The sequence below is a fragment of the Protomyctophum parallelum genome (assembly GCF_964188405.1).
Source record: "Protomyctophum parallelum genome assembly, chromosome: 17".
Classification (NCBI taxonomy): Eukaryota; Metazoa; Chordata; class Actinopteri; order Myctophiformes; family Myctophidae; genus Protomyctophum; species Protomyctophum parallelum.
In genome coordinates, this window is record NC_139719.1 from 19,098,526 (window position 1) to 19,124,156 (window position 25,631).

At 43.1% G+C, this 25,631-nt stretch overlaps 1 protein-coding gene across 5 annotated transcripts in view; it reads right to left on the reverse strand.

Annotated features, from left to right (window-relative positions):
- Nucleotides 1–3,468: 3,468 nt before the first annotated feature.
- Nucleotides 3,469–25,631, reverse strand: part of cpn1 (carboxypeptidase N, polypeptide 1) — a 409,472-nt gene continuing 387,309 nt past the window's right edge. For 3 of the 5 annotated variants that reach the window (XM_083787972.1, XM_083787973.1, XM_083787971.1), the window contains exons 5-10: nt 17,963–18,139; nt 16,583–16,694; nt 12,192–12,331; nt 6,747–6,846; nt 5,158–5,276; nt 3,510–4,447 (exon numbers count right to left, since the gene is read on the reverse strand). In XM_083787972.1, the coding sequence (XP_083644098.1) occupies nt 4,334–4,447; nt 5,158–5,276; nt 6,747–6,846; nt 12,192–12,331; nt 16,583–16,694; nt 17,963–18,139 (762 nt within the window). In that variant the 3' untranslated portion in view covers nt 3,510–4,333. Of the gene's footprint in view, nt 4,448–5,157; nt 5,277–6,746; nt 6,847–12,191; nt 12,332–16,582; nt 16,695–17,962; nt 18,140–25,631 lie in introns of all 5 variants that reach the window. The other 2 variants (XM_083787974.1, XM_083787970.1) reach the window with 2 other exon arrangements.

Here is a 25,631-nt window from a genome sequence, read left to right on the forward strand (position 1 = left end):
CATCACAGACAACGTCATTTTTGTGACGTCAAGGCATGTCGTCCACACAGTACTTGAGCCCAGCTGACACACCCACAACTTCTATGTTTTAGAATAGAAGCCACATTAAGCTCTCTCTCTCTCTCCTTCCAGCCATGAAGAGTAATCACCAGTTCTCCAGTCCTCTTGAGGAAGAATCTTATCTATAACTTCTCTCCTGTCTTCAGAGGACATCGAAATGTTTTCATGCGGAAATACTACTTTGACTGAACTCACAGCCACAACGTATTTTATTTATCATTTTCGTGTAACCTGTTTTTAGGCCAAGCAAGTCATTGAGAGCAATGTTTTTATTTACTATGGCAGGATTGGCAAGAGGCAAAGTCACTTGAGCTAAAGATATGGGGCTAAAACAGCCTAAATATCAAGGTTTCGAGAAAAGTTAAAAATTCAAAAGACCAGCACACATCTAAAACATTTCACTACAGAGGGCTTTAGTGCCATTAGTGCTTCATTTTCAGTGAGAGGCGAGCGGTTAGGTAGGGAAGCTCAGGCAGTCTGACAGACGAAGTGTTTTGCGCACATGTCCGCCTGCGACAAGAATTTATACAATGCATTAAAACATGTTTATTCACACCAGGAGTCAGTGGATAAAATGATATAAAACAGATAACATATATGTTATGAAACCCTTTTAAAGGTCTAGGGTAGAGTTTGCAACATAAAAATGTGAAGATGGAATTGTCGGGGTGTTGAGCATGAGCAAATAAAGGACACCACCCAAGGTTTAAAAATAAATTCTGTCAAAAACAACACTGATTTGTCCTCAGTAGCACTCATTATGTTATGGCACTATTTCTGTATACTCGCTCTGTGTCTCAAAGCAGACCTCATCATTTGGCATTTGACATTTTTATTAACGTGAGAACAATGGCTTCCATTATAGCATGCTAACTTTCCCAGGAATAGAAAGCCTGCCGTTTCTATTGATGATGATGTCATATGTCTGTGTGGTCCAGTCCTATGGAATATATTGAATGCACATGCTAATGAAAAGTATTTAAAATATTGCTTTGATGCCTCATATTATCCTTAGGAAGCATAAAGTAGTTTTTTATTAGCATATGCACTCCATACATTCCATAGGGCTAGACCATTTGGGCATATGACATCATCAACTTGCGACAGGAGCAGCTCCTATTGAGTGAAAGATTCTCTATTTATGAAAAGAATACAATATTTATGTTTTTATTTGTTTATTGTAGTATAATGTTTTAAGTAGAGATGTCCCGATACTGTATCGGTATCGGGAAAAGTATAGGATCGGCCCATATTTGTCATATTGGTATGGGTGAATATGCCAGTCTAACCACAGATCCGACACAGGGGTAAGGGGTTAACACTATGGCAGGTAAATAAAATGTTGGGACATGTGGAATTTGCTTTGGAGTTGCCCTTGAGTGAGGAGTCTGCTAAAAACACAACACGAGATATATATAGCTAGATATATATCTTTCTGTGGCTCCAGATGATCCCTGTGCTTTAGACCCGCTGTTGACCTGTCTGTCTAGTGTCTAGCATCAAATGTTGGATGAGTGAGAACTTGGCAACCTGACTGTAGAAAGTAACAGTACAGTAAAGAACCTGGGGGTTATTATTGATTCTGAATTGAATTTTAATTCACACATTAATCATGTTACCAAGATTGCCTTTTTTCACCTTAGAAATATTGCACGAATCAGAGCCTATTTGTCCTTGGACGATGCAAAAACGCTAATCCACGCCTTTGTTTTTTCTCGGCTTGATTACTGCAATGCACTTTTTTTCTTCCACTGCTGGCCTGCTCGCTTTGCCTAAAAAAATGGCAACTAAAAAAATACGGGGAAGCATCTTTTTGCTTCTACGGGCCGTCGGCATGGAACAAGCTCCGACTGTACCTTCGTCAGGCAGCCTCTGTAGACATTTTTAAAGCTCAGCTCAAGACCCACTTCTACAACATTGCTTTTAATTGATCTTCCTTTTTTTTTTTTTCATGTCCTCAATGTATTGCATTACTGCTTGTTTTTTAATGTCGTTGCCTTGCTTTTCTTTTATTCTCCATTGTTCTGTAAAGCACTTTGAGCTGCATTTCATGTCATGAAAGGTGCTATACAAATAAAGTTTATTATTATTATTAGATAGCTATAAACCATAGACTGTAAAAAGAATATGGACAAAGCGTTCTCCGGGTCTGATATGGACGGAAAATGAAGCCTGTCAATGTCAGTCCTTGAACTGTAAGTCGCCATCTTTCTAGATTCGTTTGGGCCCAGCTGGCCATTGGCTGGCTCCGTTTGGGCCCAGCTGGCCATTGGCTGGCCCAGACAACGAGGCGGGACTTCCCCCCTTTTTTGATGGTTTTTATTTTGACTCGAATGGGGGGTGGCTCCCGATCATAGACTGTAACGGTAGCCACGCCCCTCAGAACATATGCGACTTTATGGTCATTTCTTTAATAAATGGGACCATAATTTTCCAAAAATAACTTATTATTATGACATCAGAAATGACACTTTAAACTAGTGACTAGAAGCGGAAAGTATTCATGACCATGTTTATTAAGGTAATACAGTCTAGGTGAAGTTGGGCCCAAATACATGGACCTCAATGGAGATATGGGGTTTTTTTTGGGCCCAATGACAGCGCCACAACAGGCCATTATATGAACTTTCAGGAAGTCCCGATTTCCTTAGTGGCTTCACAAAATATCTGTCTGACTGCCCTTCCCTGCTATAAACACAACATGAAATCACGACACTGGTATCGGTATTCTGTATCGGTATCGGCTAACACAGAAATTGAGGTATCGGATCGAAAGCAAAAAAAGTTTGTTTCGGGACATCCCTAGTTTTAAGGCATCCCAAGTTTAGAGGTAAGCTCAATACGTTTCAATGTGCAGATGATTGAACATAGGTCTTCATATTAGAATTGTGGGTATTAAGTCATTTTGGGCGGTAATCCCTTTTGGTGTTTTAAGCATTCTGTTCTACTTTAGCTATTGAAAGATAGCAGATCTAAAGCACCGAGTGCCGTGCCACGAGCTTGTAGATCTGCTATTTTAGATATATATTTTTTTTATTGTTGCGCAAATCTTTGAAAATATATTCTTTCAGAGCGAACGTTTTCAACTCAAATCTTTGCTTCTGGGGGTGTCCCTGGAACAACATGGGCCAATTACATATAATTCTGGGGGTCCTTGACATGAAATATTAAGCAACACTGATATAGAAACAGGTATTTCAGAAAACTGCCTGATTTTAGAAGACATTTTTTGTAGAATCGTCCTCAGGTCTAATTGGGTTAACAGATTAGTTAGACAGACCCTGTTGTGGGGCAGAAACCTGGTATCTCCATACCGTATTAAAAATTTATTTTCTGTAAATTAATACCCCACAGCGTCACACAAAACGTTGCTATTTTTAAATTTGAATCCTCAAAACCACTTTGTTGAACATATGACGTTTCCACCATAATACTATCTATCGCTAATGAAGGCAGACGGGCAGCAAAAAAAAGGTTTTATAGGGTTTTTTTTATTGTATTTTAATTTTTATTATTTCCATCAAGTATACTTGTCTTGTGAAAGTTTAAAAAATAATGTCCTTTACAAAATACAGAATGTCTGTTCTCCTTTCCAAATCCAGACTTATATACAAAATACATCAAGTTTTGTCACATCTCTCATATTTGAGTTGATATCCCTCCCCCCCTCCCACACACACACACACACACCAATGAGGTCCGACAAAAGATAATTATAGGAATATAATTTCAAAGTTATATATTATGCTAATGTTCTTTCCTCTCATTCGTGTGTGTGTGTGTGTGTGTGTGTGTGTGTGTGTGTGTGTGTGTGTTGCACGCGTGTGTGATGTCATGTGCAGAGTAATCTAGTAAGAGAATAATGACACTCCCGTTGACTCACATTGTAACGATGGAATGCGGAAGTGCTCATTCTATCTCAATGGGATAGTTCCAGCCATAGGAGCAATGTTTGCAACCATAGCCCATAGGCACCCGCAGTGGCGTGCACAGATAGACACTAGGGGGTGCTAGAGTACATGGACCATGGTGACATTGATCAATTATTGATAAAAAAAGAGCTTCTAATATATTATCTATGCTCCAAAATCTATAAATCTCACACTATTAAGGCAACCGGCCTGTTCCACACTCTAAATGTCTGTGCACGCCACTGGGCACCCGCTTTGCGGCGAGATCAAAGCGTGTCACCACTCTCTTAAAGGATTACTCTGGTGATGTGTGGGTGCGTGCGTGTGTGATGTGTGGGTGCGTGCGTGCCTCTGTCCGTGTCTCATCTGGGCCCCAGGTTCACGGGCAACTTGGACGCGTGGTTCCTCTTTCCGTGGAGGTTCTGGTTCTTGATGTTCTGGTTCTGTTTTGGCGCCGGCTTCAAGTAAAAATGCAGCTGTGAGTTAAGAGAAGGAAGAGAGGAACAGTTTACTTTACTGAGTGTTTATTTAACTCCATCAAATTGACCTTGTCGGGTACCTTTGTCTGAACAACCCAGGAATCAACTGGTAAATAAACGGGGAAAACGATGCTAAACAATGCTTTTGTTTCTTCCTAGCATTTGTATTGTTTGTAAAAAATGAATAAAAAAGAAAGACATTTCTTACCATTTTTATCGCCAACCTTAACCCCTTAATTTAAGCACATCTATTTGAATGTATTACTGGTAATGTTTTGTTTATATTTAATGTCTGATTCTTCAAATTAGGGGAAGTTCTCTAAGCCTTTTGGCTTTTAACTTCTCCTGCACAGTATTGATATGCATGAATTTCTTTTCCTGTTTTTAACCTTTTTTATGTGCGAATAAATGAAACCTAAAACCTTAACTGTAAACGTAAATATAATCCTAATCCCACCCTAAAACTAATCCTAAACCTAGCCCAACCTGCATCTTTGACTAATTGTAACACTAGCTCTAAAAAGCACACACACACGCACACGTATACACAATTACACACACACACACGCACGCACGCACACACACACACACACACACACACACACACACACACACACACACACACACACACACACACACACACACACACACACACACACACACACACACACACACACACACACACACACACACACAGCTAGACCTACCTGTATGGCCTCAGCAGGCCCCACAGTGACGCTTCTGGTTGAGGGGAGGTATCCAGGGGCAGACGTGGTCACACTGTAGGTTCCAGGCAGTAACAACCGGAAGTAGTCTCCGTCCACTCCTACAAGATCATCACTGTCATTAACCCATTCTGACCTGAGATCAGATTCTAAAAATGTCTTCTATGTCAGTCGCTCTTCGATTTTTCAAAAATAGCAGACCTACAAGCTCGTAGCGCGCCACTCGGTGGCGCGCTATGAGCTTGTAGATCTGCTATTTTTAAATAGCTAAAGCATAACGTAATGCTAACACCAAAAGGGGTTCCCTCCTAAAATGGGTTAAATGCAATCATTCTCATTATGTTATACTTTAGCTATTGGAAAATAGCAGATCTACAAGCTTATACGAGCTTGTATGGGTCTGCTATTTTTGAGAAATCGTGAAAATGTGGCAGAAATCTTTGAATTTATATTCTTTCCGAGCAAACGTTTTTAACTCAAATCTGGGGGGGGGGGGGGGACACAACATATTTTCAGATGGGGGTCGGCGGCCAATTACGTACATTTTTGGGGGTCCTTGACGTGAAAATGTTTGAGAACGACTGACAGAAACATTAGGTTTTCCAGAAAAATGTCATGATTTAGAAGACATTTGTAGAATCGTCCTCAGGTCAACAAAAAAAAACGTCCAACCCATTTAGACCAGCAGGCTGATTCTGACGGCTTCTAAATTCTAACCCAATATACGAAATGTTCTGTGAAACTTCAGATTTGTGTACGAAGGAATTGTTGTTGCCACAACTACTAATGCAACAACTAATATGACACCGATTCTGTCCAGGATTGTTGTGCAGTATACTGTCGTTTAAATAGGTAAAAAAAAAAAAAGAAGCTTGCTATTTTCAAAGTGTGTAATATTTTCTAACAATTGTTTATGATGGGTGCTCGGGTGGCGCAATGGTAAAGTTCCTGCCCACCACTGCGGCAGGCTGGGGGTTTGAAGGCAGTTTATAATACAGACTTTAGTATGGCCTTCAGAGTACCATGTTCCATGTGCACAGTGCACTTCCATCTAATCACCTCTAGATGGCAACCTTATCCAACACAAAATGTAAGGGCACTAAAATGCTTATCCAACACAATGATTTGTGTTGGATAAGCATTTTAAGTGCCCTTACATTTTCCTGTAACTATAAAGTGGACGGAAGCTCTTTCCTCAGCTCTATGCTTAGAATCTTAATTTATAGCTATTGTATCATTTTAAAACGTGAAAGTCTGTTATTTGCGCGAGTGTCACAGTTGTAGGAGGAAGTATACATTGAGTTTACAATTTAGGCATTTAGCAGACGCTCTTAATCCAGAGCGATTTACATTAAGCAAGAACAAAAAGCAAGGCATACATCAAATACATAAAAAGTAGTTATCATGAAACATGCGTAAGCTAAGAACGTAACAGTGGAGTATATATAATGAAACTATACATATAAACTATACATACTTTACTATTCATATATATGCCTACTATACAGTGCTATGACTACATAAAATGCAATTCTAGTGCTTTAAGAGTTTTAAGGCCCCGTCTCTCTCACCACTGGTCACGTCATGGTTGACTCCGCCCACAGAGATCTCGGCGTTGGCGATGGCGTTGTTGTTCTCATCATAGACCATGCCTTTTATCCCATGATGCACCTGGAGAACAAAGGACACTTTGGTTACCGCCGCGGGCCATTCAAAAACCTTTTAGACTTTTGGGTCCCTTCTATCCCACCAGCGCCACCTTCAGGCATCATGTCCAAGTGTCCTTGAGGTGAGCAAGACACTAAGGGGCTATATCTTATGCCACCCCGCTTATCCCTAAACTTATTTGCCATTTTCTTACTATTTCCAACAAAAAAAATTAAATGGTTCCAATAGCTGATCTACAAGCTCACAACATGTAGATGTAGATCGGCTACAACCCCTTTTGGTGTTTTAAACATTATGTTATAATTTAGCTATTGAAAAATAGCAGATCTACAAGCTCGTAGCGCGCCACCGAGTGACGCGCTACAGTGACAGTGACGCGGCCTGGAGTGGCCGAGCAGGTCCACGCCAGTCTGAAAGCCCCATGGCGAACCCCGGGTCATTGGCCGACCTGCTCTACCTCCTGATGATTTGAAAATAACACGTGTGACGTCGTGTAATGTCTGTGTTCTGGTGCTCAGAACATCCCGGGAGGAAGTACAGACGATGTACTGTACACACTGGTAATCACATGTCGCGCTATATACTCTTGAAATATAACAGTATATGTCATTATTATTATTATTATTATTATTATTGTTAGGTCATGCCTCCTGGCGGAGGTTCTGTGCTTTACCGAGTGCACCTTTTATTCACCCCATTAAAACCGGGAAAGCATCTGTGCCATTTTAGATTTGGCTATTCAAAAATAGCCGATATATAATCTCACTGTGTGCCACTTCGTGCTGCGCTGCAAAGCTTGTATACAGTACTGTACATCTGCTGTTTTAAAAGATATTGAATAATATTATTTAGGGCCAAATACAGTACATATCATTATTGGGGGTCGTCGTTGGCATGAAAAGCTTTGACAAAGTTTGATTTTCAAGGCATTTGGAGAATCTGCCTCATAAGTGTGTGTGTGTGTGTGTGTGTGTGTGTGTGTGTGTGTGTGTGTGTGTGTGCGCGCGTGCGCGCGCACGTTGCGCACGATATGGACGGTTGCCTATCCGAATAAGTTGACTTGGTGCACTAAACTAAACAGTAACTGACAGTTTTATGCACCTCCAGCTCCTAAGAGCTGTCAGTAGGCCTACATCCAGACTGGATGATTGGATGCCCATACATTATTATATCAGGTTGCATATTTAGCAACCGCCTATCCGAACTAGAAAAAGTGCCCCTCAGAGAACAGGTCTCCACCGGTGCAGGTCAGATTGTGGCCTCCTGGTGGCGCTATAATAGGCCAATGTGAAAAGGTGTCACCCGCGATAGATTTGTTCCAAAAATGTGTTTTGCAAAAGGACTGTTGGTGGTGGTACAATAGCCTAGGCCAATGTGAAAAGGGTGGGATGTATTCCTCAGCCTAGTAGAAAAGTCTGTGAAAGATTTCACGTAAATTGCATGCTGCAATCTGGAGGAGTAATATCAAAAAATGTGTTTTACAAAAGTCGGCCTCCTGGTGGCGCTATAACAGCCGTTCTCGAACATTTGGGGCAGAGGTTCATCGTTGGCATCCAGGGTGTGCAAAATTTGGCATCGACCGGGTTAACGGTACCGAGATTAGCTGGTAACAGACGGGACACACACAGACAGACAGACTCACACACGGAGTGCAAAACATACAGTACTCTATCCCCATGCCTTCGGCCTGGTGGAGACAATCTTAACTCCACGCTGTGCACTAAAATCCCTCCGTGTTGTCTGTCAGCGCATGCTGAGTTTTACATAACCCGTGGTTCTGGCACCGCCCTCAAAAAGAGTAAAAAAGTATTCCCTATTAAACAATTATTTCCCATAAGCGCAAAAGTTCGAACCAGCCAGGACTCGAACCTGGAATCTTCTGCTCCGTAGGCAGACGCGTTATCCATTGCGCCACTGGTCCGCTGCTCTGTAGCCTCTATCTGGTTGCATTATATTTCCTTCTGGTTGTTACACACCAGGCTACAGGGAGCCTGAACAATGCTGAACAACGTAGTTCAGCATTTACCCTCCAAAAAAAGTAATCTGATCATACACTTAACACTTACAGTATCACAAAATACATTTAAAGGTGGTGTAAGGTTATTTTGGGGGGGTCCCAAAAAAAAAGAAAGAGTTTTATATTTTTTTCTTTTTTTGCAACTGAATGGCTGGAAAATGGAAATGAAGAGTTTACATAGTACAGTACATGCACCTTCCCTAATGATTATATCTGGTTTCAGTATTTATTTATGGTGTATTGTCTCTATTATTAAGGTTATTGTAGCTGTCAATTTATACTGGGGGTCATCGGGAGGGGCGAGGCGGGGGTCCAGAGACATTGCCAAAGCATTTCCGGGGGTCCCCTGCCAAAAACCTTGAGAACCCCTGGTGTGTATAAGTTAAATTTTTTTGGTGAAAAATGTCATTAAATTGCTTTATATTCCCATAGCAATCATGAACATATAGTGTTAACATGGGGCTCCCTGTCTCTCCAGTTTTTAAGAAAATTAATTTTCAGCTCGGGATAACAATTTCATCCTGTCTTTCGGTTGTGCATCATGTTGACCCCAACTTTGTCTCTGCATGAATTGCTGGGCGTCCAGATAGCCTCACGATGTATTTCGTTTTTTGTCGCCCAGCTCTCAAGCTACTCTCCCTGTACTATGACTCAGTACTGCTAGTTGAAAACAGATGTCAGAAGCCTACATATTTAACACATTGTGTAGGTCATTCATTCACACCTTCACCATCCCACCCACACCTTCTGAATAGAAGGCTTCTCTTCATGATCAACAAGGGTAATTAATTAACCATTTTGACCTGAGATCAGATTCTAAAAAAGTCTTCTACATCCTGACAGTTTTCTGAAAAAGCTATGTTTCTATGTCAGTCGATTTTTCAAAAATAGCAGACCTATACAAGCTTGTGGCGCGTGTATAGATCTGCCATTTGTCAATAGCTAAAGCATAACATAATGCTAAACACCAAAAGGGGTTCCCACCCAAAATGGGTTTTAAAGTCACAAAATAGCACAGTCCTGCCAGTTGCCTTGATTCCTAAAAGTCCTAAAAGCTCAATAGATTCATATCCCTGATGCCTGATGGTCTAGTAGTAGTGATTATGATTTTGCACTCCCGCCACCTGACTGGGTTCGATTCCCGGCCCATCCTAACTAGAAAGGAAGAAGTTCAATAGGTGCCAATGTATACTGTACAACAACAGTCTCTGTATCAACAACTATAGCACTGATGACATCAGGGATCTCCACATATGGGCATAAAAGGGACACCTGCAGACCGACGGTGACAACAGGTACAACGGGTACTGCAAAAACTGTCTGGGGCATCATGGGCATGCATTCTGAACTTGCATTGTTCCTATACCGAGTAGGCCGGTAGGTCTAGTTAGTATATCATCCAATAAATGCACTACATTTCTGTAGATTGTGTTTGTTCGTCCGACTGTAGTTTTACGCATCTCTAAGATTAAGGTCCGACCAACTATAACTTCAACCATTTTAGACCTGAGGCCGATTCTACAAATGCCTTCTAAATCCTGACGGTTTTCTGGAAAACCCTGTTTCTATGTGGTGCTCAAACACTTTCATGTCAAGGACCCCCAGAATTATCTGCATTCGGCCACCGACCCCCATCTGAAGATATAGTTCTAGGGACCCTCCCAAATTTGAGTTAAAAACGTTGGCTCCGAAAGAATATATACCCAAAGATTTTTCAAAAATAGCAGACCTACAAGTTCATAGCGCGGCACTCTGTGCCGCGCTATGAGCTTGTAGATCTGCTATTTCTCAACAGCTAAAGCATAACATGATGCTTAAAACACCAAAAGGGGTTCCCGCCCAGAATGGGCTAATTAGGAGAGTTGAGTGCACGGCATCAAATCAGTCTGATAGGCGGTTGTCCAGATCCGCCGATCTGACCAACACACCCATACATACATGGTCATATGGAGATCCGGTTGTCCGGAACCACCAACGCAAAGCTACGCCCATAATTATACTGAATAATAGGGCAGATCAATGAATTCAAACTCAGCGCACGCCGTGGCATGAAGGTCTCAAGGGAGTGCGGTGCCCGGTAGGGCTTTAAGCAACTAGTAAATCCACTAGTCGACCTTGTTGGTACTACAGTAGTTATAGAATGCTACATTACAGTCACCAATATATACACAGTTTTTAAATGTACAAATATCATAAAAAATTGATTTTTACTAGTCAACTAGTAAAAAATCACTCGAAGTGTAAGCCCTATAGTGTGTGCGTGTGCTCGAGTGTGTGCGTGCAGACACGTGCACACATAGACGTCAAAGGGGGCATGAGCCCCTGCCCTTTTTACCTGTCTGTAAAAAAGAAACTGCCCTCTCTGGACGCAGCATTGACTATGGTGAAAGAAATGCAACTGCCCCTTTTCCATGCCAGCAGTCAGGAGAATTGCCTCTTTCCAAACTCTCCTGAATGGAACATTTTGCTTGGAGGAGATTTATCCTCTGTATAGAAATCCATGTCGTAAGCCGCATCTTCAGTAGCTAAAGAGTGCAGGGGTTACGCCCTGAAAGTAGATGATCTACAATCTCTCAACGCATCAAAGTGTGTGTTTCTCCAACCTGCTCCAGATAAGAGACCAGAGCCTCTCTGTTTCCTTCTGTGTGTGTGTGTGTGTGTGTGTGTGTGTGTGTGTGTGTGTGTGTGTGTGTGTGTGTGTGTGTGTGTGTGTGTGTGTGTGTGTGTGTGTGTGTGTGTGTGTGTGTGTGTGTGTGTGTGTGTGTGTGTGTGTGTGTGTGTGTGCGTGCGTGCGTGCGTGCGTGCGTGCGTGCGTGCATGCGTACTTCTCCAACCTGCGCCAGGTAGGACACCAGAGCCTCTCTGTTTCCCTGTGTGTGTGTGTGTGTGTGTGTGTGTGTGGGTGTGGGTGTGGGTGTGTGCGCGCGTGCGTGCGTCTCCAACCTGCTCCAGGTAGGACACCAGAGCCTCTCTGTTTCCCTGTGTTTGCGTGCGTGCATGTGCGTGCGTATGTGCGTGCTTCTCCAACCTGCTCCAAGTAGGACACCAGAGCCTCTCTGTTTCCCTGTGTGTGTGTGTGTGTGTGTGTGTGTGTGTGTGTGTGTGTGTGTGTGTGTGTGTGTGTGTGTGTGTGTGTGTGTGTGTGTGTGTGTGTGTGTGTGTGTGTGAGGTGTGTGTGTGTGTGTGTGTGTGTGTGTGTGTGTGTGTGTGTGTGTGTGTGTGTGTGTGTGTGTGTGTGTATGTGTGTGTGTGTGTGTGTGTGTGTGTGTGTGTGTGTGTGTGTGTGTGTGTGTGTGTGTGTGTGTGTGTGGCGTGCGTGCGTTTCTCCAACCTGCTCCAGGTAGGAGACCAGAGCCTCCCTGTTCCCCAGCCACTCTCTCTGCAGGGCTGACGCTGGAGGGAACTTGTCACAGCTGAGCTCCAGGGTGATCTCGTAACAGTTGGTGTACAGGTAGTTGAAGTCCTGCATGCCTGCAATGGAAGGTGGGGAAAAATGTGCTATTAGTTATGGCATGGTCTGCATTGACCCCAGACAGTAGTGGCTTATTCGAGCGCTAAATTAAAGGGCCACCTCACCCCTTTTGCAACCAGAGCTTATTGTAATGATGTTTAGGACAAAGGAAACACTTTCCTGGGATTTTTAATATGTTTTTGTTTTTTTTATATATTTTAGTCATGACACCATGTAGCCGCAATTTGCAACTCTAGATTTTTTTATAATGGGATGAATCTAGAGTTGCAATACCCTCCATTGACTCCCCACTCATCTTTTTTGGTTTGCGATCTGCTTGTCTTAAACGACGTTAAACTCACCAACATTGCAGCTGTAGTACAAGCTTGAATTATCCTCTTTCAATCTGCAGAGCTTGTTTTAAATAAAAATCCACCCTAGACATGTTATGAGCTACTTTCTGTCAAGACATCCTCTGCAAGTGATTATTTGTCTAAGTGTTTGCAGCAGCAAGCAGTTTGGAAGCACTCGTTTTTATTAACGGGTCGCACTGCTGCCTCCTGCATTATGTGCAAATTCGAAACAGGTGGAACGCAGGGCCGTTCAGTGACGTACGACGAGTGCTTCCAAACTCCAGCACTTATCACTTGCAGAGGATGTCTTGACAGAAAGTAGCTCATAACATGTCTACGGTGGATTTTTATGAAAAACAAGCTCGGCAGATTGAAAGAGGATAATTCAAGCTTGTACTACAGCTGCAATGTTGGTGAGTTTAACGTTGTTTAAGACAAGCAGATCGCAGAACCAAAAAAGATGAGTGGGGAGTCAATGGAGGGTATTGCAACTCTAGATTCATCCCATTATAAAAAAATCTAGAGTTGCAAATTGCGGCTAGACACCATGTTCATGACCAAAAACCTGTCATGAAAATGTGGTCTCACTCCCTTCCCTGGACTACAAAGTCACACCTCCATGCAGCCTCACCCCCTCTCCACAAGGAGGGGGAAGGGCACTAAAGCATTATGGGCATTGTAGGAATTCAGCAATCCAGTGAGTCAAGTCAAACACACAGACTTCATTAATTTTCTGGGGTGCAAATTTCAAATTTTATCTACTACAAATACGATTAACATTGAGTGACTGCAGTTTTGAGGAGCAGATCGAGCTACTTGGAGGGGCTGCAGGGTGTCTTTGCTCTGCTTGCAAACTATGTATAACTCATGTGGCTGTGTTAAAGCACTGGCCTGAACATTCTGTCTGTCCGTCTGTCTCTTCTACCTCTCTCTCTCTCTCTCTCTCTCTCTCTCTCTCTCTCTCTCTCTCCCCTACCTGCTTTAGGAGTGGAACACCTGCAGCCCATTAGCTATCAGGCTAAAAGGAGCTAACCTGCAGTTCAGGGGATTGTTTTGTGCCACTTATTTCTTTCTTTTTGTCCCCCTCCCCAATATACTCAGCATACCATGGTATTGAGTTTTGTTATGTTAGTTCTGACCTCCAGTAGTCCATTTTGGTGGGTCATGTTTTGGTTTTGGTTTAGACTTAATGTTTTGTTTGGGTATAGTTTAGTTTCGGGGGGAACGGTAGCGTTCGACGGACGGCAAGGTTATACAGCCCTGTAGCTTTCCCCCGTTCTTATTGGCCCGGGAGGGATATACCCTCCTCCTCCTACCTTGTTTGGTTTGATTAGTGCTACACGTCTGGGTACGTTTATTTCTCTTTTTATTATAATCATCTGTCTAGGGTTTACGGCCATTACAGTCTCTGGGCCTTGGCCGTAACAATAATAATGGAGACATTAAGTATTACACACACTGGCTGTACTGGGATTTGGAGCTCATGGCTCTGTTCGACTGGGAGAACCCAGTGAACCGTGGCGTATGTGGTGCAGCGTATTTCACACGTTCTGGATTGGTTTCCAATCCATAGACTCTACGACGTCTACGGCTTGGTTTCAGATCAATCCATAGACTCTACGACGTCTACGGCTTGGTTTCAGATCAATCCATAGACTCTACGACGTCTACGGCTTGGTTTCAGACTGGGGTCCCGCTCAGGACAAGGTACTATAACCCTGAGTTCTGGGAACTCGGAACAAAATGTCTTCTAAATCCTGACAGCTTTTTTAAATGGTGAAAATAGTCATAGATCGACTGTTTTCACTCTTTATTAGGTTTGTTGTTTGTGACGTATATCTTGCCCTTCAGAGGTGGTTCTGGTAATAATAGAACAAAATCATAAAACATCACAGGTCGTGTGAAAGTTTCAAGTTATGGAAGGTCCATCACAATCAGAACTGCAGCCTCTCTCCCAATCTTCCGCCGTAGTCTGAAAACCTACCTGTTCAGACTCCATCATTGCCCTTAGCACTTACCCCTTAGAATAGATAGCACTTTTGTAGACTTAAATCGAATTTTATACAGACTTATAGCATGTTACATAGACAGCACTAGAATTGCATTGTATGTAGTCATAGCACTTTATAGTATACCGGTATATGTTTAGTGTATATATGTATAGTTTATATGTATAGTTTAATTATATACTTACTCCACTGTTACGTTCTTAGCTTATGCATGTTTTCATGAATACTACTTTTTATGTATGCGATGTATTGCCATGCTTTTTTGTTCTTGCCTAATGTAAATCTCTCTGGATTAAGAGCGTCTGCGAAATGCCTAAATTGTAATTGTAAATTGTCCTGGGTTTACCCTTCATATTGGAAAGACATGTCAAAGCGCCTCAGACTGGCTGTTGGGAAAGGGGGGGAAAACAAACCTGGTGGAACTATGACATAATTCTTGGAGCAAACAGTTAAAGCAAACATAACGTGTCCTCGCTAAATGAGAAGAGTGTGGGCGATTCAAACGGTGGCATGAGTTCCTCTCTGAAGAGTGAACACTCCAATATAACAAGTATGTACCTCTGAAGAGTCAACACTCCAATATAACAAGTATGTACCTCTGCGGGATTCTCTGACGTTCTCAGGCTGCAGATGTACGAATATGACGACCTGAAGACATGCCCGACCCTCAACTGATTCCCTCGGGGGTTAGTTTAAAGCAGTGGGTTTTCAACCCTTTTTGATATCAAGGCTCACTATTTATTTGGCATAATTGAGCCACAGACCACCATCTGAGATTTAGTCTGTACTGACCCAAAACGTTGAATATTTTAAGATAAAAATAGGGGGGCCCATGGGACCCTGACGAAGGCTTGTAAAACGCGTTGGTCCATTTTTTATTATCTTTGCCATGCCATAAAATAAAGGCTTTTTCAACTTGACTGGAACAGAGTGCCTTGCCTCGGACGTCGGACCCCAGTCCCAGTGGCAATAATCACGTTAACCCACACCCTCTCGTGTAATATTGCTTAATTAAACTCTTAAAATGAAACTAAATGGACCCACCAGGTCCATTTGGCAATTTTATATCTTTCCCCACTAACCAGTTCACACCAAACTAAACATTTAGAAACCCAATTTATACTTGTAAACCAGAAATAGCACTTCTTGCTCTATAAGAATCCTTGTAGATTTGCTACTTGTTTCGTATGATGTCGTATATGATGATGGAGCGTAGATTAAGAATTGGAACGCTGTGGAGAAAACAACTGTCTGAATCCCCTTTGAACCTCTACTGTGAACCATGTTCTTTATTACAAGTAAGACGCGCAAACGCGGGAAGCGAACGCAGCTCGTGTGTGTGTGGTTGTGTGTGTGTGTGTGTGTGTGTGTGTGTGTGTGTGTGTGTGTGTGTGCTACAGCTGCGCCCTGTGTGTGTGTGTGTGTGTGTGTGTGTGTGTGTGCTACAGCTGCGCCCTCTGGTGGCGGGCGGGTGGTGTAACAGCGTGACACACACACACACACACACACACAGACATTCAGCCCTTGCTGTCATAGTAAGTGGCTCACTGCGTTCGCAACTATTTATCTTTCTTGTCAACCAGTGGACCCATTTTTGGATTGCGGACTCATTTTCGTGGGTCACGAAATGTGACCCACGATGTTTCCATTGTTTGTTTTCATTAGTATTTATATAAAAAAAGCAAAGACAATGGAACTACATCTGTTATTTTCACTAGTTTGCCTCCAGGGGGAGAATACCAAATGAATAATTTTTGGTCTTCCCCAAATCTGGGAACCTACACAGCTGTCATCAGACTTGTTGTCTGATTAACATTTCCTTTCACGTCCTATATACACAGTTCCCGATTGGCAGACAGAACGAGTGGGACTGACAGAGCGGAGGTTCTTATTGGCTCTGCTCGTATACCTTTGGACAGCGAGTACCAGCTGGCGCCGTTGGTGATTCCCTCTTCAAAGAAGTCTCCGCAGTTCCAGCCCTTGTGCATCCAGCTGTGAGCGTACGAGTAGGTCCGCGCCAGCTGAACACCCATTCATACAGAGCGTTATAGGTCAGTGGAGACATTGCACACACACACACACACACACACACACACACACACACACACACACACACACACACACACACACACACACACGTGTTTATATCATTGGTTCTCAAAGTGGGATCCCCAGCCAAATTAGATAATATACTGTAGCGTCAATCCTTTTAAAAGGTAGGGTAAGTGATTTTCATTGGTTAAAATAAGTGTTTAAAAAGCCCTATATTGTGATAGTATACTCATTGCTATAGTGTTTGTTCAGTAAGTGGAGTCTTCATGTCTCCCCAACGTTTTTTTATTACACAGAACGTGCATTTTCAGGCCTGGATAATATACAACTTTTATCCAATCGGGACAGAGAACGCAGTCGGGATACAGATTTTAACAAGTAAAATTGTAAGTGATGGCACAAAGAAATGAGCAGACACAATTGTAACTGGTTAAGTTAGAATCGGCCTCAGGTCTTAATGGGTTAAGTAGGTACTGTATAGCCTTGGGAATGGGAACCAACGTTTCCCCGAGCCATGTTGTGGCCCATAGGTCAGGTCAGGAGCCTACAGTATCTCCTGTTTCCTGTAGCGGCTTGAAAGGGTTGCTTGACGTCTGACTACCCCATGATACTAGTACAGTATATCGCAGGGACTTACTGTAACCCCCCCCCCAAATCCAACCCTTGAGCAGGGATGCATTACAGTACATACCATTTTTATAGTCTTTGGTATGACTCCGCAGAGGATTGAATGAACCCAGACATCAGAGACACTGTATTCACAAGGCCAACTGCAGCTTCCCTAAAGAGGTTTAGATTTATATTTTGTAAATGCCATCTTTAGCCCCTTTTCCCCCGTTTTGAAACCTAACCCTGAAGGCTGAGATATACTGTATACATACAGTAGGTTCGTGCCAGTGTCGTGCACCAGGAAATAGTCGATCTACGAGCTCACAAGGCGACTTACAACAAAGTACAAATCAGGCCTTAACCATAACCTCTAAATACATAACCTTAGCCTGGACCTATTCCTAAGCCTGACTCCCCAACCATGAATCAACCATTAGAACCTGAACAACACACGCACGCACGCACACACCACACACACCAAACACCACACACACACACACACACACACACACACACACACACACACACACACACACACACACACACACACACACTTTACTTTCGTGGTAATATTATCACCATCTGGAAATGGTTTCCTATGTGCGGCGGGCGGAGTGTGTGTGTATACCTTCTTAAAGATCTTATCGTCGGCCGTGGCGGCGTAGGTGGTCCTCCCTCGGACGCGGGGGTCCCTGGCCTTGTCGAAGGGGTAGTTGGCCACCACCGCCCCTCCGTGGAGGTTGGCCGACAGGACGAAGTTGTAGTTCTGCATCCACTTGATGACGGCCAGCGTCTCCGGCTCCACCTGAGGATATAGGCACAGAGTATAGACATAACAATGCAGCGTGTCGTCACCAGTGTTGTTTTTGGCAGCAAATTTCTATTTTAGTTTAGTCATAGTCTTTGGACTGAAACTTCATTTAGTTTTAGTCACATTTTAGTCACCTGGAAATGTCTTAGTGTTGTAAGATTTTAGTCGACTAAATCTACAGGTGATTTAGTCGACTAAAATGTGTTTTGGTGGGCCTTGATGCCGTCGTAATGAGTGTTTTTACACTTGCTGAAAATAGCTGATCTACAAGCTCACAAATGGGAAGAGATTGGGAGGAGGGGGGGGGGTGGAGACACAGCGAAGGTCGTCGGGATCGGGCCTTGAACAACTCCGAGCGTTAAGCCGGCCCCCCGATTAAAATTCAAAAGCTGATCGACAAGCTGAAAACGCGTCGCTTCACGCCAAGCTATGAGCTTGTGGATCTGCTATACCTATGATAGCCTACTTTTGTGTTTATGCTATAGTTTAGTATTATGATCATCAAGTATAGGGTGTTAATTTATGAAAAACACAGAAGGTTATAATCTATAGGATTCTGCCCGTCAGCAACGATACCAATATTATCGCTGTGAGGTGGAAACCTTGTATGTCCAAAACCGTTACATTCCAGGAAATAGAAAAAAAGTCACACCCCTCCTCTCTCTCTCTCTCTCTCTCTCTCTCTCTCTCTCTCTCTCTCTCATTAGCAGGCAACAGTACAGCACTATCTCTCTCTCTCTGTTTCTGTACAACAGCGCCCCTCTACTGGTACTAATAGTCATACTCGTGCTCATTAACACATACATATAGGCGGACACGGACATTGCTGTTCCTTGGAGTGGTTGCACCACTCAAAAAGAATAATAAACTACATTTCAATGGATCCAATATATTTACCGTATGAGTACTATTTAGACACAAGCTCCTGTTTAGCTTATACTTTACATACTTTTCGTACAAAACCCACAGATCTATGGCTTTTTTGCGCCATGTTTCGAGCTTGGTTGGACTTTGGATACTTCTAGTGTGACGCTGCGGTATCAAGTAGAGCAGTCATTCAGAAACCTCAGTCCGTCAGCAAACAGGCTGAAGGAATAAACCTTTATACTATCTAAACACGAGACTAAAATGGCTATACAGGCCCTAATAGTCCCTATAGGCTGTGCAAGCTGCCTATTACGTGATGTGTGGTTATCGGCCTTCTCTAGGGTTCATCCACTTGGGAGTATGAATGCATTCAGGGAAGCTTCATGGCAATCCGACCGGTGGACATTTGAAGCGTGCCAGGCGCTAGACTAGAGGAAAGGTCATGGGGTCTGCCTATTATATGTGACTACATTTGACTGAGGGACTGCCATTGGATTTTTTTTAATTTTCTTTTTTCCTATGAAAAGCAGGTCATATGAAAGCAGGGAATCATAGCTTCAAATTGACATATTGGTTGTTCAGTTTGGAGATATGGCTTATAGAGTAATGTCTAGCAGAAAACAGCGAGTTGAAGAAACAGGCTTGAAAGGTTTACTTCTGTGGTCTCTAGCATTACACCTAGCTACATGTTTGGGCATTTATTTCATATTTACATGTCGATTTCAGCTCTGACACTTATTTCAGACATGCTCTAGTATGTGAAGAGTTTCTCCTCTGGTGAAAATCTGGAATTTGCGTGATGGCAGGCTCAAATCTGGTCAAATTCCAATACCCCAAATCTCGGCCACTCATTCTTTATTCGGATCCCCATTAGCTTCCACACAAAAATGTATAATGTACTGTATAATAAAAACGGATGATTGAAATCTAAAACAGACAAGATCTAGTTCTCAGCTAAAACAGTGAAGTCGCTCTGCATTTAACAGAGACAACAATGACCAATAGTAACAAATACAGTGTTAAAAAATAAGATAAGAATAATAAGAATAAGAATAAGGTACAACAAATAGGAAAAAAAAAAAAACTTCATCTGTAAAGGACTGCTTCTGGTTTGTCTCAGATTTAAATGGAGCACATTCCAAGCTGAAAAAGCTCTATGTAAACTCACTTGGTCACTCCAGCATGGCGGTGTTCCGGTGAAATTGGTGACCTGCTGACAATCGCGTATAGCCGCCATCACATGTCGGTGTCCGAATGTAAATCATTACAGTTTGTTTATTAGCAGAGTTCAGCATATATAGCTGTATTTAGGCCACATATTTAAAGACATCCATGTAAGTTATGTGAAGTCAACAAGATGGTCACATATTTTTTGGCAGGTCACTAATTTCACCGTAACACTGCCATGCTGGAGTGAGTGTGAGTGGAGTGAGTGGCCGAGATTTGGCCTGTCTCTCCTCTCCTCTCCTCTCCTCTCCTCTCCTCTCCTCTCCTCTCCTCTTCCTCTCCTCGTTTGTGACACATGACATGGTAGTTTACAGATATGTGGAATGTTCAAATTGCAGGTTTAGGCTGCCAGCCAAACATTGCTTTGGTGGACGCTAAACCACTAAAGCACGTCCTCACTCAGTCCTATAGCCAATAGCCATACATCATGGTGACATGTAGTAATAATTCTCCCTGTGCAGGGCTATGGGAGGCAAATAAACACTATAGGCTAAGTAGCCAGCCAGCTCGCTGGCTTAAAAACAGCGGTGGGAACTTGGAAGTAACCAAGTACTGTAGTACATTTACTCAAGTAATGCATTGCATTTTTATAGCGCTTTTCCAAGTGCTCAAAGCGCAATGGTTCATTCATTCATACATTGTGAGGTGAAGCGGCGAACAGTCGACGCCAGCGTCCTCACTTCTCACATTCACACACCAACGGTGTGTCAGCTCACACCGACCGACTCATTGGATGCAATGTATGGGCTCAGTGTCTTGCCCAAGGACACTTCGACATGTGGACAGGAGGAACCCACAGCCGCCCCAAGTACTGTATATGAGTACTTCTTCCACCACTGCAAATAAACACTAGCCAGCCATCTCTTTGTCTTAAGGTTGATCAGAGTGGCCGGTCAATAACCCTTAGACGAATACTTTTGTTTTGTGTCACATTTCTGAGCCAATAGTCGCAGTCCTGCCCCCCTTTCAAGGGCACTGGAAGAGAATTTCAGAACGTTTCAGAAAGCCTCGGAAGAGGACAAATCATGACAATAGCCAATCATGGAAAAACTTTGAAAATGTGAGAGCTTATAGATCTGCTAGTGCTATTTGATGTGCAAATCTTTCAATATATATTATTTTAACGTTTTCAACTCAAATCTTTGCTTCAGGGGGGTTCCTGGAACAACATGTTTTCAGATGAGGGTCTGCGGCCAAATACAGATCATTTTTGGGGTCCTTGACATGAAATAGTTTGAGAACCACTGACATAGAAACATAGGTTTTCCAGAAAACTGTCATGATTTAGAAGACATTTTGTAGAATCTGGTCTCTTCAGTCCTAAATGGGTTCAAGTTGAAATCTGTAGAGGTGTCCCCAACTCCCCAGGGCAGACGCTGGAGCTATATATATATGATTTATGGCACAGGAGGTGTTTATTATGTGTGGATCTTTATACGTGTGACTGTATATACTTCCTTTGTAGACTCCCGGGGTGTCGGGTTACAAGTGAAGGGCACAGACAACTAGAACAACACACACAGACTAGACATGGACAAATAGCCTGAACAGATGTGAGACAGAGAAATGTGCAGAAATCACACACACACACATCTACAGACCACTAGGGCTGCGACATGGGCAGGGGCTGAAGCCCCCTTTGATATCTACAGCATGTGTGCACGTCCCTGGATGGGAGTCCCGTGGCCAAATCCATATCAATCAACCACTGCTATAAAGGCTAATATTCACACACCTGCTACTTGGAAGTGGAACTAAGCCATTGATTGCCACTCTGTGGCCTGCTGCAAAAACACAGCCTTGCAACGGCGGCCTCCAACGAGAGGCTGCGCAAAGTATAAACAAAGGGCTTTTCTAAGAACTGAACTCCCGCTGGCAGCACACGGGGGGGGGGGGGGGGTTTGGTTCCGCTTGAGACCTTCTCCAAATGGAGGACCCTGGAATAAGGCATGACGAGAAACATAACAACCACTTGGTGGTTTGGTTTCAAAGACGGGGCCGAGAAGCAGCGGCGCGTGCCTGGCCATGCCTCTTGTTCAGTGTTGTTTTAGTCGACTATAAAACTAAGACGAAAAATGTTCGTCGACTACCTTTTTCCACTGAGGAAAACTAAATGGAAACTAAATGAAAACTAAGCTATGATGACTAAAACTAAGACTAAATATACTGACAATTTTGTGAACAAATAAAAACTAGACTAAAATGTTAGGAAGGGACTAGTGGACAAGAGATAAGTCACTTTACAATTAGTTGCATGCTGAAAATTGCCGATCTACAAGCCCACAACGTGTCGCGCTGCGACGCGTTGTGAGCTTGTAGATCAGCTATTTTCAGCAAGTCATTACGACAGCATCAAGGCACCGCCAAAATACATTTTAGTCGACTAAATCAACTGTAGATTTAATTATGTTATGCACCTTCGTCTAGGGTGAAGGGATATAACACAATGTGCGAGGAGACAGGGTTGAAAAGAACTTTAGTTTATTTGTAGTAGCTCTTTTTTGTTCATTAGCAGAGACAAAGTTTACATTTCTTGTTCTGAGGTTCACAACTCTAAAGTATTGGCTTCAAGGTGCAGGTTCTATTCTAAGAAAACGGATCTAACTAAAAATCAAAAGCTTACCCCTGGCCCAGGCCGTAGCGTAACGGTCTGGGCACCGGACTGGTGATCCAGTCGCGGTGTGCCGCAGGTTCGACTCCCGAACCCGACACGGCCTTTACCGCATGTCATCCCCCCATCTCTCTCCCGTTTCCTGTCAGCCTACTATCTATCCCTTAAAAAATCAATAAAAAGGCGTAAGCCGCAAAAAAATATCTAAAAAAAAAAAAAAAAAAAAAAGCTTACCCCTAACTAAAGGCCAAATTAAGGCCCTAACAGAGAGTTAAACAAAAATACAATTCTAAATCCCTAACTAACCTAACTAACCAAAAACACAATAACTTAGCAAAAGAAAACTACCTGGCACCCCTACATGGTGGAGTAGGAACCGGGCTTCATATTTAACAATAACAAAATACTAGGTTACCGATAGACAAACTAGACTAAGGGCCGATTCATACTCCTATTTTACCGCTGTTTCGGCGCTGTAGTGCCGAAATGATTTCGGCTCGTCAGAAATTTTCAGTAGCACCGAAGAGCCGACTTTAGGACGGTACACGCCCCCCCGAACCTCAAATGACGTCAAATTGTAGGCTCTACAGAGCCGAACCGACTTTTATTCGGCTCTAAAATAGGAGTATGAATCGGCCCTAACACTAAAACATTCCAGGTGACTAAAATGTGACTAAACTAAGTGAAAACCATTCAAGAGACTAATGACTAAAACTAAATCAAAATCTGCTGCCAAAAACAACACTGCTCTTGTTTCCCTGTTTCATAGACTTTTATCAATGGAACGACGTACTGTAGTATTTATCACAATGGTGCGAGGGAGTCTAAGGACTCTTCCTTATAATTTTGCATGCAGCAAGAGAGTCTGTTTCTGCCAGGTTTCCATTGTGTCTTTGAGAGCACCGCAGCTGCAGTTCAATTCAATTCAATTCAATTCAATTCAATTTTATTATAGTGTCAAATCACAACAAGTTGTCTCAAGACACTTTACAACCAACAAAGATCCACCCAGAGCAAGCAATATAACCTGGAACAAACAACATGGTGGTGTCTATAGGTCTGTCTGTCTTGTGTTCTGGGCTTATCCGGTTTTCATCCTTTAATATATAAAAATGTGAAACAAACGGAAAAACTAAAAAACTAAACTATTCACAATGCCATATTAAAAAGCTGAAGTTCTGCATCGCTGCATGTGTGTATTCCATATTATTAAGGTTATTGTAGCGGTCAATTTGTATTGGGGGTGGGGGTGGGGATGGGGGCGGCCCCCAGTGAGGCTCTCCAACGTTGAAGCACTGGGCCCTACTGGTCAGACGTGGGACTGCAGGCGGACCCGTGGAGTTATGACGAGGAAACCCTGTGCAGCTGGAGTTTAACATTGAGCGCTCGTTTGCACTTTCCGAATTTTGGAAATCACAATAAAATGCGGAAGTAGGCGGTTCTTTCCGGGTGCTTCATAAAACGCCACTGAGCAACAACGCCCACTGAAATGAATAGCAAGTGGCCGTTGTCGCTGTCGGTCTCAGTCTCTATCCGTTTAGCTGAAACGTCGGCCAAATAAGGGGACGATGCCGAATCACTGTCTGACGTCATGGTACCGATGTCATATGAGTGACGTCATGATGTTAGCCATGCTGTAGGTTTATATGATATCACTCGCAGTGCCACGGTTCCTGCCAAAATGTTTTAAAGACGACTACCCTGTTGACTGACCGACCACAGCAATGGCCGACAACAACACGCAGCGTGCTCCAGAAGCTCCGTACGCCACGAGGATCGTGATGGACCCCTCGTCGTCCTCCAACCGCGAGGGCCTCAGCGCGGAGCAGGTCCGCTTCATCCGACGGACGGAGCTGGAGCAGTGGAAGAGGAAGGCCCCGTCGGCGCTCTGGGGCAGGAACGCTCTCACCGGTCTGGCCATCGGAGCCGCGGTGATGGCGATATACGGCTACACCATCTATTCGGTCTCCCAGGAACGCCTCGTGGACGAGCTGGACGAGCAGGCTAAGCTGGCGAGGACTATAGGAGGATGAAGCCGGGCGCCGACTGAGCTTGATGGCTGCACTTCTGGACTGCAGTTTCATATGCACTCATAGCCACGGACCCCCCCGGTTTTGTTTTGTTTTTGAGGGCCTCCAATGCATGGCTTTCCGATGAATTACGTCATAGGCCAGCCAAGTCTATTATAACGTTTACTTTGTTTGTTTAGGGTCAAATAAACAGCGCTTCATATTTGATTTGTGTGTTGCTGATTTGAAAATATATACCTGTCCAACTTGTGGTTATAATTAAAACATGCCTGTCAGTGACAAAAGACACATTTATTTTTAAAAGAAATCTGCACTGAGCATCGTCCCAGGAATCCAATAACGTCAACCAGCAAGTATTGGAGAGAAAACGAAAAAACAAAATGAAACGAATGGAAACTGACTGCAGATGTAAAAAGAAAAAGCCTCTAGCCTGATTTCTCAACTGAAGCAGTTCACTCAGTGGACTGTCTGGAAACCAGGCTAAAACGCCTATTCAACTATTTGACAATGGGGGTGTGGCATATTCTGGCCGGGAACATATTTTTGTGTTTTAAGCATTCTGTTATGCTTTAGCTATTGAAAAAATAGCAGATCTACATACTAGCTCGAGATTGTAGATCTGCTATTTTTGAAAAATCGTAAAAATGTCGCGCAGATTTGGAATATATATTCTTTCAGAGCAAACATTTTTAACTCAAATCTTTGCTTCTGGGGGGTCCCTGGAACACCATTTTGCATGGGATGGGGTCGG